The 13,709-nt window shown below is 34.3% G+C and overlaps 1 protein-coding gene across 1 annotated transcript; it reads left to right on the top strand.

Annotated features, from left to right (window-relative positions):
• The first annotated feature begins 995 nt into the window (after positions 1 to 995).
• Positions 996 to 11,017, top strand: LOC115973267 (ABC transporter A family member 12-like). The gene is made up of 13 exons (XM_031093527.1): positions 996 to 1,074; positions 3,664 to 3,825; positions 4,738 to 4,900; positions 5,078 to 5,113; positions 5,210 to 5,293; positions 6,304 to 6,647; positions 7,718 to 7,918; positions 8,308 to 8,417; positions 8,563 to 8,647; positions 9,181 to 9,309; positions 9,407 to 9,512; positions 9,778 to 9,866; positions 10,624 to 11,017. The coding sequence occupies exons 2-13, from the start codon at positions 3,709 to 3,711 to the stop codon at positions 10,921 to 10,923; spliced, it is 1,764 nt and encodes a 587-aa protein (XP_030949387.1). The 5' UTR covers positions 996 to 1,074; positions 3,664 to 3,708; the 3' UTR covers positions 10,924 to 11,017.
• The last annotated feature ends 2,692 nt before the right edge of the window (positions 11,018 to 13,709 follow it).

The raw sequence follows: 13,709 nt of genomic DNA, 5'->3' as shown, positions 1-13,709 counted from the left end.
AGATATTATAATACTTAACTTTATATTTAAAAGTCTTGCAACTCAACTAGTTGACACTTCATACCTTCTGCTATGTCCATGACATCTAGGATTCAAAATCCCAAAACTTGAGTTGGAAAAATACAATACAGAACCTCTCTAAGAAAAAATACAAACTCACCACACACACAAATACAAAAAATTAGAACCTATTGAAACCAAGAACACAGTAAGATTTGCACTCTGAAGACTTCAATTCTCTATGATTACTCAAAGAACCTGCCTAGCTAGAGAAAACCCCAGTTAATCTGTGTGTGTCTTGAATAAAAGAAGAATCACGGTTTGCAAACTTTGCACTACCTTCTTTTTCTTAAGACATGACTCTTGACTTTTAGTCTCCTAATGCAAGCAAAAATAGGAGTACTAAAACCCGTAGGCCACGATTATGTTATATGATATGCTCATGTAATAGTTATTACACACACCGTATACACACGCTTGTTTTTAACTGAAATTGTCTAATGGTGTGTGAGAATGGCTTGTTTGTTTTGTTAGAAGTGGGACTTATCTAAATCTGGGTGAACTATGCTAGGCCTAAGTTAACAACTTAGTACAATGTTGTCAGATTCTCTCTCTCTCTCTCTCTAACTCACACACACCCGCAAATCACGGAGACAGAGTTGTTTGCACAAAACATACTAATTCTTTGTTAATTTTCCTTGTCTTGAATCCAGGGCAATGTGTTAAAGGTTTGGTTTTATGGCGCAATGATTATACTGTGGTGAATGATGAATTATATAAGGGTTATTATGAAGGGAATCCAGATGGAAAGATTAATGAGATAAGTGCAGGTTAGTCTTGTTGATCTTTCTTGGATTAATCGTTTCTCTTGACTTTTATAACTCCCTTGGGTGGGCTTACAGTTCAATTATCAAAAATCAAATGAAAATAAGTAGGAAATACTTAAGGTTTGATATTTTCACAGCCTATGATTTTCTAAACTCGAACGAGGAAAATTTTGAAGTGAGCATCTGGTACAATTCAACGCTCAATGATGGTGATGTATTGCTTCGTATTCCACGCTCAGTGAATCTGGTAAGTATATGTAACTTGATTATTTGTTAATTTCTTTTGTCATGCTAGTATTTGTTAGTGTCCATTTAATGGCTATGATTTAAAGTGGAGTAAATGTAGGGTCTAGATTGTGCTAACTCATTCCATTTCACTTGGAAATGGAGAGGATCCAAATCCTTTTGTGTTTTGGGCTCTGCCTAGTTCCATTTTGTATTGAATGTTTGCATGTGATTAAGATTGTTATTAGATTATGAAGAAATATGAAACATGGTGAAAACCTCCTCCTCCTCTCTCTCTTTCTCCATACCAAGCAAATTTTGGAATCATCCACCCTCTATTATCTCCTTCTTCCCTTCTCAATCCTCTCCCTTTCCTCTCCTATAAACAAAGCTTAATAATCATACTACCATTTAGTATCATACATACTAGATTTCAAAACATGTAAGGCTTGGCCTAGTATTAGTGTATAGCCATTGTTGTAATTCATTTGGTTTCAAATCCTAAAATTCTATATAAGGAAAAGCAATGCACATTGCTTTTCCCTTTTTGAATTCCAAAAATGAACTCTTTCTTGCTACAAAAATGACCTCTACTACTTTTTAGACATTGTCCCAATCTAGTTTATCAAGCAAACATCACACTGCCACCCACAGAATTTATGGTGTGAGAATCTTCTACATCTGAAGAATGATAGGGGGGGAAAAAGCAGGACCAATACTGCCAAGTTGAACCATGTAGTGGCATCGATTCCAAAGGCAAAAAAAATAACAATCCCCTTGTTGGTTTCATAATTCCAAAATTCCTTCATGTACAGTTCAACTAACATGTGACTAATATTTGATAGAATTGGTTTATAAACCCACCTTGCTCCAAATCTAACTGTTACCACCTCGTGCATTTAGCACATTCCAGTGGGGGTGGCTACCAAAAAAATTACATCACTAAATAGTATCTACTATCTAAAGGAGAGGCATGTCCTATACATATTTGTGAAAAATGCACAATTACAATTTTCACTGAACCATTTAATTGACTTATGAGCTTCTTTCAGTGTTGTAGTGGCATTGATTCCAAAGGCAAAAAAATTACAATCCCCTTGTTGGTTTCATAATTCTAAAATTCCTTCATGTACAGTTCAACTAAGATGTGACTAATATTTGATAGAATTGGTTTATAAACCCTACCTTGCTCCAAATCTAACTGTTACCACCTCATGTATTTAGCACATTCCAGTGGGGGTGGCTACCAAAAAAATTACATCACTAAATAGTATCTACTATCTTCTTGTTTACATCAAGGAGAAGCATGTCCTATACATATTTGTGAAAAATGCACAATTACAATTTTCACTGCACCATTTAATTGACTTAATGAGCTTCTTTTAGTGGTTTACTTGGTCATGTCATATTAGGGACATCATACCCCCTGATTTGGCTACAAAATGATATAAAATGCTATTATCTTTTTATAACATGATTGTACTATTTCTTAGTTTTGGAATTATACTTTTCATGACTAATATGGCACTCCTATTAGAAACAAGGTTTCCTTAAGAATTAAGATCGTTTATTGCACTAATCCAGTTCCAACAATTTAGATCCGAATTTTACAGCTTAGTCAAATTTAAGCTAACTATTGGAATTAAGCCCAAATGTTTAATCGATTAACCAACTAACGTAAGCATGCATGGAAAAACACAAAAACAAACCCAAACACAGAAAATCAATCACCCACAAGAACATTGAAGTGTTTACGAAGATGAAAACCAGAGAATTGGGTAGAAAAACCTCTCTAGGCCGTCACAACACCAAACAGTCCATTAATGAGAACAGTTGCAGTACATATTACTTACAAAACCCTCCAAGCTGAGTTGTAACTATGTACTCAAGCCTCCGACTCCTGCTAGCAACCCATTCCTTGAATCCTTTCTTCTCACTAGACTTTGGATTCACAGTTGAGCCTCCAATTGCAATCTCCAAGTCTTCTTGGCAAATCTGGGCTTGCTCCAATGATTCCCAAGCTCTAATCAACACCAAAACTCTAAAGGTTGTAATGGGTGTGATGGTTTTAATCTCCTCTCATGAAATTGGACAATTAGAGAGGGAGAAGGTAGAGAGATTGATAAGGGTTTAAGCTCTAGGGTTTATGGGTTCTCTCTAGCTCTTCAGATGGGAATTGGGTGTAGAAATTCATAGGAAATGTTATCTTAAATAGTGAGGGTAAGGATTAGAATAGCAGAGAAAAAAATAACAAAATTGTCTTTGGTTTGTAAAACTCTGCACGTACAAGAGAGAGCCAAACTCTCAGGTTCAACTGATTTTCAAATTCTGTTTTTGTATCTCTTTTTGCCTGACACTACCAACTTCATACAAGTGAAATTTTGCAGCACTTCACCTCATAAACCCAATACAAATAAAACCCCACAGGGTTACATGAATACACATAGAGTTACGAATAAAAATTTACATTGCAATTTGTCATGGAATTAGCCAACAACTAAGAGTCCTAACGAAGGTACATGAACATTTTTTTGTGTCAATATATATTCTAATGTTTGCATCAAATGACAAACTATCCTAGTTGCTGAAATGTCGTAATGCTTGTTGACAGGCATCCAATGCCTACCTTCGTTCTCAGCGAGGGCCTGGAACACAAATGCTATTTGAGTTTGTCAAAGGCATGCACCCAGAAACAAACCAGGTTGCCCACGTGGATTTTGCTTCTTATTTAGGTCCTCTCTTCTTCACATGGGTTGTTCTACAGTTATTCCCTGTAAGTTTGTGACCTTTTGTTGCTTGCATTATAACTGTTTGACTTGTCCATAAGGTTTTCTTTTTCTTACAAATGTTGTTAGAGTTTGCACCTATTAAACCCCATTACCAATTATAGTCGGGAAAAAGGCCCTGTCTGCCCGATCATTAGTTGATCATAATTTGATTTTCCCCCCCTGTATGTGCAGATGCTATAAACAGCTAGATCTTTTTTTTTTTTTTCTTAATTAGTCGTAATTCACTTGATAAGTTTCATGCTTAGGAATTCTAAAGATGGACTTGGTGATGCACTTTTTAGACTTTAGTAGACTACTTATACTGTAATATTCTAGTTTTGGAAATGACCAACAATACATGATATTGATGTTGATGCCACTCCAAGTCTGGAAAGCTGAATGTGCACCGATAAAAAGAAAGATGTATGTGTGGAAGGTTCAAAGTGCAAAAAAATGGATTCAGAATTGTTTTACAAGTTGGATATATCTGAGGTCATGTTGACAAATTGATCATTTTCAGTGCACATAATTTTGCATATGAGGAGGAAGGCCTTTATACAAAGCTACTGTACATGGTGAAGTCAAGTAGTGAAAACAATAATGATATGTGAGAGGAGAAGAGAAGCATAATTTCCAGAATAATTCTTCTATTCTAAATCATTCAAACTCTAGATCTATGTTTATCTGTGTTACAGTGACATTTCCTTGCAATCCTAGGATCAGGCATTGAGTGGTATGTATTAACCTTTTGTTGGAGGTCCTTGTTACAATATCTTATGTTTCTTTCTTGAGAGGTGTGGTTAATGATTGAATCTAACATCTGTTTTCTTTTTCATTTTTTTTTTTTTAAACTTTTTGGCTATAGATTTCGCCCTCCATGATTACAGATATTTTTAACATTTTTCTTAATAATGTAGGTTGCTTTGAAATCATTGGTTTATGAGAAACAACGGAAACTAAGAATCATGATGAAAATGCATGGGCTTGGTGATTGGCCTTATTGGATGATTTCCTACCTTTACTTTCTTTTTGTATCTTCAATTTACATGTTGATTTTTGTAGCATCTGGTGCACTTCTAGGTAAGAGTGCAAGCCAATTACAAACTTGCTTTTTTCCCCCTTTAATTTGTTATAATGTTGCTAAAATGTAGGTTATATCTATTGCAGGGTTACAATTTTTTCAATTGAACGACTTCGGCATTCAGTTTGTCTTTTATTTCATATATATAAACTTACAAATTTCGTTCGCCTTTCTAGGAGCTACATTGTTTTCAAATGTTAAGACTGCTACAGGTTTGAGATTTACTATATTGGTGGGTAAAATCTCTATATCCAATTAAAAGATTAACTAACTAACACAGGGTCATGTTTGAAATTTGATGCTTGCAGTGGTAGCATACATATGTGTCTTTGGAACAGGGTTCTTAGCAAGATTTCTTTTCCAGTCTTTTGTTGAAAGTAACTCATTTCCGAGTAAGTGGCAGAAATTGTGAGAAAGAAGACCTATTATCTCATTCATAGGGCTTCATAAATATACCTTTGATTTTTATGGCTTCAACACGATGTTTTCTTTAGCGAAAGCTCATCTTTCAATTGATGGCCCTTTAGAGGAGATAATTAATCTTATACAGCAAAAGCTTGATATCTAGGAATTTTCTTGCAGATTGTCACTCTTTTGTACATTAGAGGCAGCCTTTGTTGTCAGAGACAATAAAAATGTCTAAAAGAATTGTTTTTCGTTTGGGTTGCTTGTGAATAGATATTTATATAGGTTATAAAAGTGCATGGACAATGAGAACCCTAGGCTTCTCTTTCTGTTAGATTGAACTGATGAAAACTTTTAAACTGAAAATTTTCTGATTTGCGTGGGTTCTTTAAAAAATCATGCATTAGTACCTTTTGAAGACCCATTAAAACATAGAAGTATTGAAAACTTTTGTAAATGAATTGTATGGTTGGGGCAGAGTTCCAATGGATGATCAAATCCCTATGCTAGGCAATACTTAATCGGGGCAAGAACAATGCTACTTTCTTTTTCTTGAAAATAGAATTGAAGTGGAGTGGCTTACACATTAAACTAGTTCAGTAAAGTTATTTTACTTTTAAGAATTGAAACCTATAGCAAAAATGTAAATATTTGACCCTCTAGTTTAGTCTCATCTATGTGGATTTCCTGCCAATAGTGGAGGCAAGGTGGAACCTTTGCATAATACTAGCATTAGCTGTAAATGTTTGAACATCCATGTTCAGGAGAGTGGAGGAATGTGGACATCTGCTCAGGTTGAATTTGTTCGTTTGACTCGAGTAATATACTAGGTTTAGTTTCTTTAGAAAACATGTAGAATCGTGTGTTGGTTTTGAATCATGCTGAATTATTTGGTAGCTTAGATATTTTTCTTTTAGTGTTGTCTACATTGTTTCAACCCTTTGCAAGAATCTTTTCCACCAACTCTAATCATTCTGAGGCTAATTTTTGGTTGCAGAAATGTGGGTTATGGTAATGGAGATATATCCAGGCTTTTCTCTATATCGTGGGATATATGAGTTTGCACAATATATTATCTTGGAAGGTGGGATGCGGTGGGAAGATTTAAATGATAGTGAAAATGGGATGAAAGAGGTCTTGATTATCATGTCCCTGGAGTGGTTGGTGGTGCTTTTTGCTGCATATGGTATGGATGTAGTTGTGTCACTAGGAAGTGGGGTTGGAAGAAGGCAATCTCAAAATTCTCGAATGAATCCTCTCTCATTTTTTTGGAAGCCTAATTTACAACATAAGGACTCTAGACTTCATGTTCAGATGGATAATGCTGATGTTATCCAAGAGGTAACTTTCTCTTTTTTTTCTAATTTATATACTAAATTTCTCACCACCGACAGTATAGAGTTTTGAAGAAGCTTTGTTAGCACTTAGTAAATAGTCATAAAACCTGTATATATAAAATATAATCATTTTTTGATCCTGTGTTTTATCTGCAAGGTGTGGTAGGCATTGCCTTAGATCTCATGGAGATAGGTTTCTTGAGATTTGTTGCTATATAAGTTTTGTTAGAATAATAAATTTAACACTCAAGAAGAAAGTATCAAATACTTTGCATAAATCTCACCACACTCAAAGTAGAATACATAGAAGAGTTATCAATTAAAAGAAGTTTTATTTATACTTATAATATTACACATATACCACGATTCACTATTTCACTCATTGCTTTCTATTCCCTACACTTTCATTTGCTTTCTTGCCACACTTGTGGGATTGCTTGATATATTATGTGGGAATGACTATGTATAGAATACATTCAAGACTACCTATACTTCACTTCATAGACAACAAAGGAGACAAGGAATTTATATCCTATCACCTAGGAAGGAAAATAAAGCTATGCTAAAGTTGCAAATTTTGAATTCAAAGCAAGAAGAGTCAACTTTTCTTCCTTTGGAACTCCATCTCCGTGTGCTAGTTTTCTTTCACAATTTGAATGTGAAAGACAACCCACCAAATGCAAAGAACATATGCAAATTGTTTTAAGGTAAACTACTACCCAATGTTGGTGATGAATCTTACAAGGTTGAAAAATTAAAAAGTTCCAGATTGTTTGTCAATTCAATCTCATGATGACATTTTATATATATATATATATATATATATTATTTTTTTTTTTTTTATATGCCTGTCAGAAATTTGTTCTCTTCATTTTTTTTCCATCCTCACCCCTTCCCTAGGTTCATACCATGTGATAGAGATGATTGTTGCAATAAATTTTGCTAATTGAATAGAAATTATGGGAAGAGTATCTTATACAGTCACTGAAATTGTTGTGAAATCCGTCTTAATCAATGAAGTGACATAACTCAGTTATACATATTAATGATAAATTCAAATTTATCCATTTCTAGAGGGAGAAGGTTGACCAATTGCTCCATGAATCAAGCACAAGCCATGCCATTGTTTGTGACAACCTCCAAAAGATATACCCAGGAAGAGATGGAAACCCTGAAAAACTTGCAGTGCAAGGACTATATCTTGCTGTGCCTCAAGGGGAATGCTTTGGTATTCTTGGTCCCAATGGTGCAGGCAAAACCTCTTTTATCAGTATGGTCAGTATACAAAATTCTGTCACATAAATATTTTGGAATTTGCATACATGTTTTCCTGTTGGTGGAAGAAAACAGAAAATACTTTCAAAGGGGCTTCTTTTGAATCATTTACCTTCTTGAATCCTAACCAGGAACTATTTAATGTCAAGGATAGATTAAAGATACAAAGTTTACCTTGAAAAACCAGGAAGTAGCAATAAATTTATATAACTGTAATTGGACACTCTTTGGCATTTACTTTATACTTGCTTCTACTTGATATTCTGTTGGATTTGATTCCAAGATGTCTTGCTTCATGGGATAATATTATGGGTTTTAATCACTTTTGTTTGGGAAGTTATATCATCTTTTGTAGCAATATTTAGGAGTTAACACATATCTGTTGATAGATGATTGGACTTATAAAGCCAACCTTTGGCACTGCATTTGTTCAAGGCCTTGATATACGGACTCATATGGATCAAATATACACCAGCATGGGTGTATGCCCGCAGGATGAGTAAGCTAGATCATTCTCCTGTTGTGTCAAGGAAATTTTTTGTTTTCTTTTTTAGTTTAAACTTCTAGTTTGGTTCCTTTGCTTTGAATTTGTAAGTACGTAAATTTTCTTATACATATGTATTTTTTTGCTCCTTGGATAACAGCCTTCTTTGGGAAACACTAACAGGGAGGGAGCATTTACTATTTTATGGAAGACTTAAGAACCTTAGAGGTTCTGCATTAACACAAGTAAGTCAATGTTACTTTCACTCTTAGTTTGTTAAATGAAGGTTCATTTGTATTTGAGAGCCATAGATCTGTGAGGGAGGGCATTCTGGCATTGTGATTGGAATTTGAGTGAGGCCCCATATGTTTTGACTTCCTGTTATTACTTACAAATGCTCAAGGTAGGAAAAGTGACTTGAAATATGAAAATTGCACTAGTTAAGCTATAATTTGAAATGTGAATTTTACAATTTTCTGAAAAGTGGAAAGGAAAGAGAGGGGGGGGGGGGGGGGACGGGGGTATCTCATGGGTGCTATGCTAAGTATCAATTTGTTGGTGTCTTGCTAACTATGACATAAAATGAAGGTAATTTTGTGGACTCTGGCTGTCCTGTATATGGATAGCTTAGTTTCTCTGTGTGTGTGTGTGTGTGAAAGAGGGAGAGAAAGCAAGAATAGCGTATTGTGGTAAAGCTACTACAATGCATTATTTTGCTGGTCATCTTCAACATGACATGTTTTGAATTCTGTTGTCCATTCCTTTGCTCTGTCTTCAGGCAGTAGAAGAATCTCTTAAGAGTCTCAACCTATTTCATGGAGGAGTTTCTGACAAACAAGCTGGAAAATATAGTGGTGGTATGAAAAGGAGGCTAAGTGTAGCCATTTCATTAATTGGGGATCCCAAAGTATGTCTTAATTTTTATTTCGCTTTCCTTTGCTGCTTATTCCATTTTGGTATTTATCTTATGTTGTTTATGATGTAATCCTTGGGAACTCTGCAAGGTTGTCTACATGGATGAACCAAGTACTGGATTAGACCCAGCTTCAAGGAACAACTTATGGAGTGTTGTGAAGAAAGCAAAGCAAGATCGAGCTATTATTCTAACAAGTTCTCTCTCTCTCTCTCTTTCTCTCTCTCTCAACCCAAAAATAAAATAAAAGAAACCAATTATTGCTGATGTTGTATTATTTAGACACTTGGAACTGCAGTTTTATAGGCTTGTAAATGATTAATTAAAAAAAAAAAACTGTTGGCCTCCTTGCCCTACTATATGGTTCCATCACATCTAAACTTGTCTTGCTAGACAACAGCATAAAGGCTTTATTTTTTTCCTTGGTACTGTCACTAATGAAACTTGTATACATGGTTTCAGCTCATTCAATGGAAGAGGCAGAGTTCCTATGTGACCGATTAGGATTTTTTGTTGATGGCAGCTTGCGGTGCATAGGAAACCCAAAAGAGGTACCATAATAACATAACTTGTATTCATAGAGTTTTATTTTTGGGTGAAGTTATGCACAAACAGAGCTAGTGGTGCTTAATGGATTTTCCTGTTGTTGATCTTTACTTATCTAACTTCTCTCTAGATGGAAAGATGCATATGATAAAAACTTAATAATGCATGATAGTTTTAGTATCTGAGAAGCATTGAAAAGCAAGCAAGCTAACTGGATGTGCACTGCTGACTAAAAATCCTGAATTAATCTGATTTGTATTGAAGTACTCAATAACAATTGTCACAATCAGCACCAACACTCAAATTAGTATAAGCTACAAAATTCCTGTTTCAAAGATTGATGGTTTTTTATAACACCAAACATGCTGTATTTACCTCCCAATGGGCGCTCAGCAGTCAGCCATATCCATGGGAGGTAGCCATCTCTTATCTCTTAAACCCCTCTTTTCTGGGCTCCTAATCTATTCTTAAATGTCAAAGGACTTAACTAGTTAGGCTAGTTGACAGCCATCATTTTCCCCATTCAAATTCATTCTTGAGACTTTTTGGACCACCAATGCAATGCTCTTCCCTGTGTCATCTTGACTTTGAGTATCTTGCTATGGTTTGAACCATCTTTGTCCCAGTTCAAGGGTTCTGAAATCCCACAAGCCTACAACTGTTTAACAGTTTTTCTTTTTATTTTATCCCTAATAAAATTGCAAATAAATAAGTAGATTCTTCATAACACTTTATAATTGGGATTTATACTGTTTTTGACAGCTGAAGTCTAGATATGGAGGGTCTTATGTGTTTACAATTACAACATCTTCGGATCATGAAGAAGAAGTGGAGAACATGGTGCAACATCTTTCACCAAGTGCCAACAAGGTATACCAATTATCCGGAACCCAGAAGTTTGAGATACCAAAAAGTGAGGTCAGAATTGCAGATGTATTCCAAGCAGTTGAGACTGCAAAGAGCAAGTTCACTGTTTTTGCTTGGGGTTTGGCTGACACAAATATGGAGAATGTTTTTATCAAGGTTTCACGTGAGGCCCATCAATCCAACTCTTTGACATGATTGTTCAATATGTTCAATGATTCCTGCAATACCAATCTTATTTTCAAACAATTACTATCCCTTGTGGTTTAAATGTAGTCATTGTATGGTAATTAAGCATTTTCTCCGCAGTTCACCCTTCTTTTTTTCTCTTTTTTCTTTTTGATATAATTATATTTGTTGTCACTTCTTTGCTAAGGGTTCTTCATGCAATCAAGGTGGCACTTCAAAGCCATGAATAGAAAAATCAAGATCAGCTTTCAGCAGTTCAAAATGCCCTGTAAAACAAAAGCTTTGGTTCTGTGGTCTGTGGGACATCAAATATGGCCAGTATGAGTTTCAGTACACCAGGATATAATGCAACAGTGTACAGAAAAAAAAAAAATTTAACATAATTTCTTTTCTCATCCATCAGTCTCTCAAGTAATCAATGATTTTAACATTGTCAATGCAGTAGAAGTTCTTCACTGAATTCTTCAAGATCTATTGGACAAAGAAAACAAAGAAAAGTGATCCGCGGAAGAAGAGTTAGAACATGCCAACAAAGATAGAGGATAGAAAGAAAACAAGAGGGAAAGGTGTGAATTGAGTAAAATAGCATGCATGAAAATTTGTTTGAGTTCAAAGCAAGGGAAGATATTAAATTAAGTGAGGTCTCAATTTGTTAAATTGGGACGCCACTTCACGTGTGAATCATTGCATCCACTTATTGGGGAGGTCTCACTTAACTCAAAAGTTTACGTTTATAAATTTGGATTCAATTATTTTATCTTAATTAATTTCTCAAATTCCTCCATATGAAACTTCTACTCACACTTGTATATTCAACATTGGAAGGGATATTTGAACCCTTGATGGTTGGAAGATATTAAGAGGTACCAACAATTGAGCTATAAAGCTCTTGACCTATTATTTCAATATGTAATTTTTTACTATTTCTACTAACTGTTTTGCTCTTCCTTTACATTTTTTTTTCTCTTGTTCCATGAACTTGAACCAACTCACTCTTTCTCACTTTTGCATTAATCGCTTTCCTCTAAACATTAGCTGACCATATAAAGTGACTCTCCTTCATCTTTTCATCAATAAGGGTAAGTTGTGAACATTGTGAAATAATCTATTTACGCAAGACTAAAGAATAAAGAAGAGAAAATAGGACACAAGGAAATTTACGTAGTTTCGCAATAAACCTACGTCCATGGGAGGCGATAGAATAAAGTTTCACTATAGTTTGGGAGATTACAACAATAGCTTGAAGATACTCTCACACAAACCCAAACCTCAAATACATCCTTGGTTCTCTCACAAATATATAGAGAAAACCCTATTGTATTTAGACAAAAGTTGTAGGACACTCTAGCTTCCTATCTATGGTGCACACACAGAGAAGAAGCTAATTCTCTTTGCTATCTCACATAGGAGCTCTTGTCTGCTCCACCTCTATTTATCACTTCTAGCGAATCTATATATTACTAAAAGATGAAGCATAACATTTATTGTTGCTATACTCCTGTTGAGCCACATCAACAGCCACATCATTCATTTATTTTTTATATTTTATTTTATCTATTTAAACTTTCTACTCCTTATTTTCAAAAAGAAAAAAAAAAAAAAAAACTCCTTTTTCCCTATTAGTTCATATACCTACTGTTACACCTTCTTCCAACCTTTCCCTTTCCTTTTTGCCTCTTTATCTCTCCACTACTTTACTATTATACTTCCTTCCTCTTTTTTATATTTTGACTCTTCTTCTAACCATTTTATTTTGTATAAATTTGATCTCGTTTTTCCATTCAATTTATATATTTCCCACACAAAACTGTGAGTACTCACTCTCTCTCTCTCTTTACTTTCTTTTGGTGAATTTTTGTTCTTTCTTATAACTCTAATTAAGGTTGATGTTTTTTTTATCCCATCAGAAAGTCTTCTCTTTCCCTTTTATAGCTTTGGCCGAATTTTAGTTTGGGTTAATACTTAGTTTTTTTGGAAATAGGAATTTGAATATGCCTACTAATTGTTTGAGTAATAAATTCTTATAAAGCCTATTATTTATTCCTTTAGTTTCATTTTAAATTTGGCTAAGATAATATTGTAATTTTGTAATGAGTTTTAATTATTATGATAATTTCCTTATTCCTTAAGAGATGAGAAATTTGAATAACTAGTCGCTAACCCGTGCGATGCACGGGATAGTTAAACAAAATTTATACATATTCACTTTTATTGGTACAATCATTTGAAAATAATTCTAACTAATACCCAAATGTAAGAGACACATTGACTTACTATTTAAAGTAGCCTTTTGAAGAATTTACACATATTGTGCAACTAAGCCTTAACAAAACATGGAAATTCAAAACATGGAAAGAAAATAAAAATTACAACAATTAATTCTATTATCTTTCATGCTATACTTTGTAATTGTACGGAATTAGGTCAACTCAATTTAAGTAGTTGTAATAAAATTGGCTTCTACTATTCTCTATTCTATAGAGATATGAACATATTGAATTTCTTAAACAATTATCGGTATTGCAATAAAATGATTTATTATTGAAAATAAGAAACAAAGAAAATCTGTCTATAACTTAAGAAACACAATATACTAAAATTAAAGAGATAAAATTTTCAGAGGACAAAATATTATAGATAATTTTAGAAACAGATTATACACTTAAAAGGGTTAGTAATTTATAGCACTTACCCCCCACTATTAGTATACAGACACCAAGTGCGGTCGTCGTAACCTTTTGAAAGAACCTTCCCCAATTGGACCCTATCAAAAAGAAAAAAAAAAAACACCCAAT

Source organism: Quercus lobata, unplaced genomic scaffold (genome assembly GCF_001633185.2).
Source record: "Quercus lobata isolate SW786 unplaced genomic scaffold, ValleyOak3.0 Primary Assembly Scq3eQI_43, whole genome shotgun sequence".
In the NCBI taxonomy this organism is placed as follows: Eukaryota; Viridiplantae; Streptophyta; class Magnoliopsida; order Fagales; family Fagaceae; genus Quercus; species Quercus lobata.
Note: the sequence above shows the minus strand (reverse complement) of the source record. Positions and strands in the feature narration are given on the sequence as shown.

Bases quoted from the DNA above. Each gene is read 5' to 3' on its own strand.
- LOC115973267 (XM_031093527.1), top strand. From the start codon at position 3,709: ATGCTATTTGAGTTTGTCAAAGGCATGCACCCAGAAACAAACCAGGTT. The intron at 8,418-8,562 runs GTAAGCTAGATC...CTTGGATAACAG, and splicing joins GGTGTATGCCCGCAGGATGA to CCTTCTTTGGGAAACACTAA. The intron at 8,648-9,180 runs GTAAGTCAATGT...CTCTGTCTTCAG, and splicing joins GAGGTTCTGCATTAACACAA to GCAGTAGAAGAATCTCTTAA.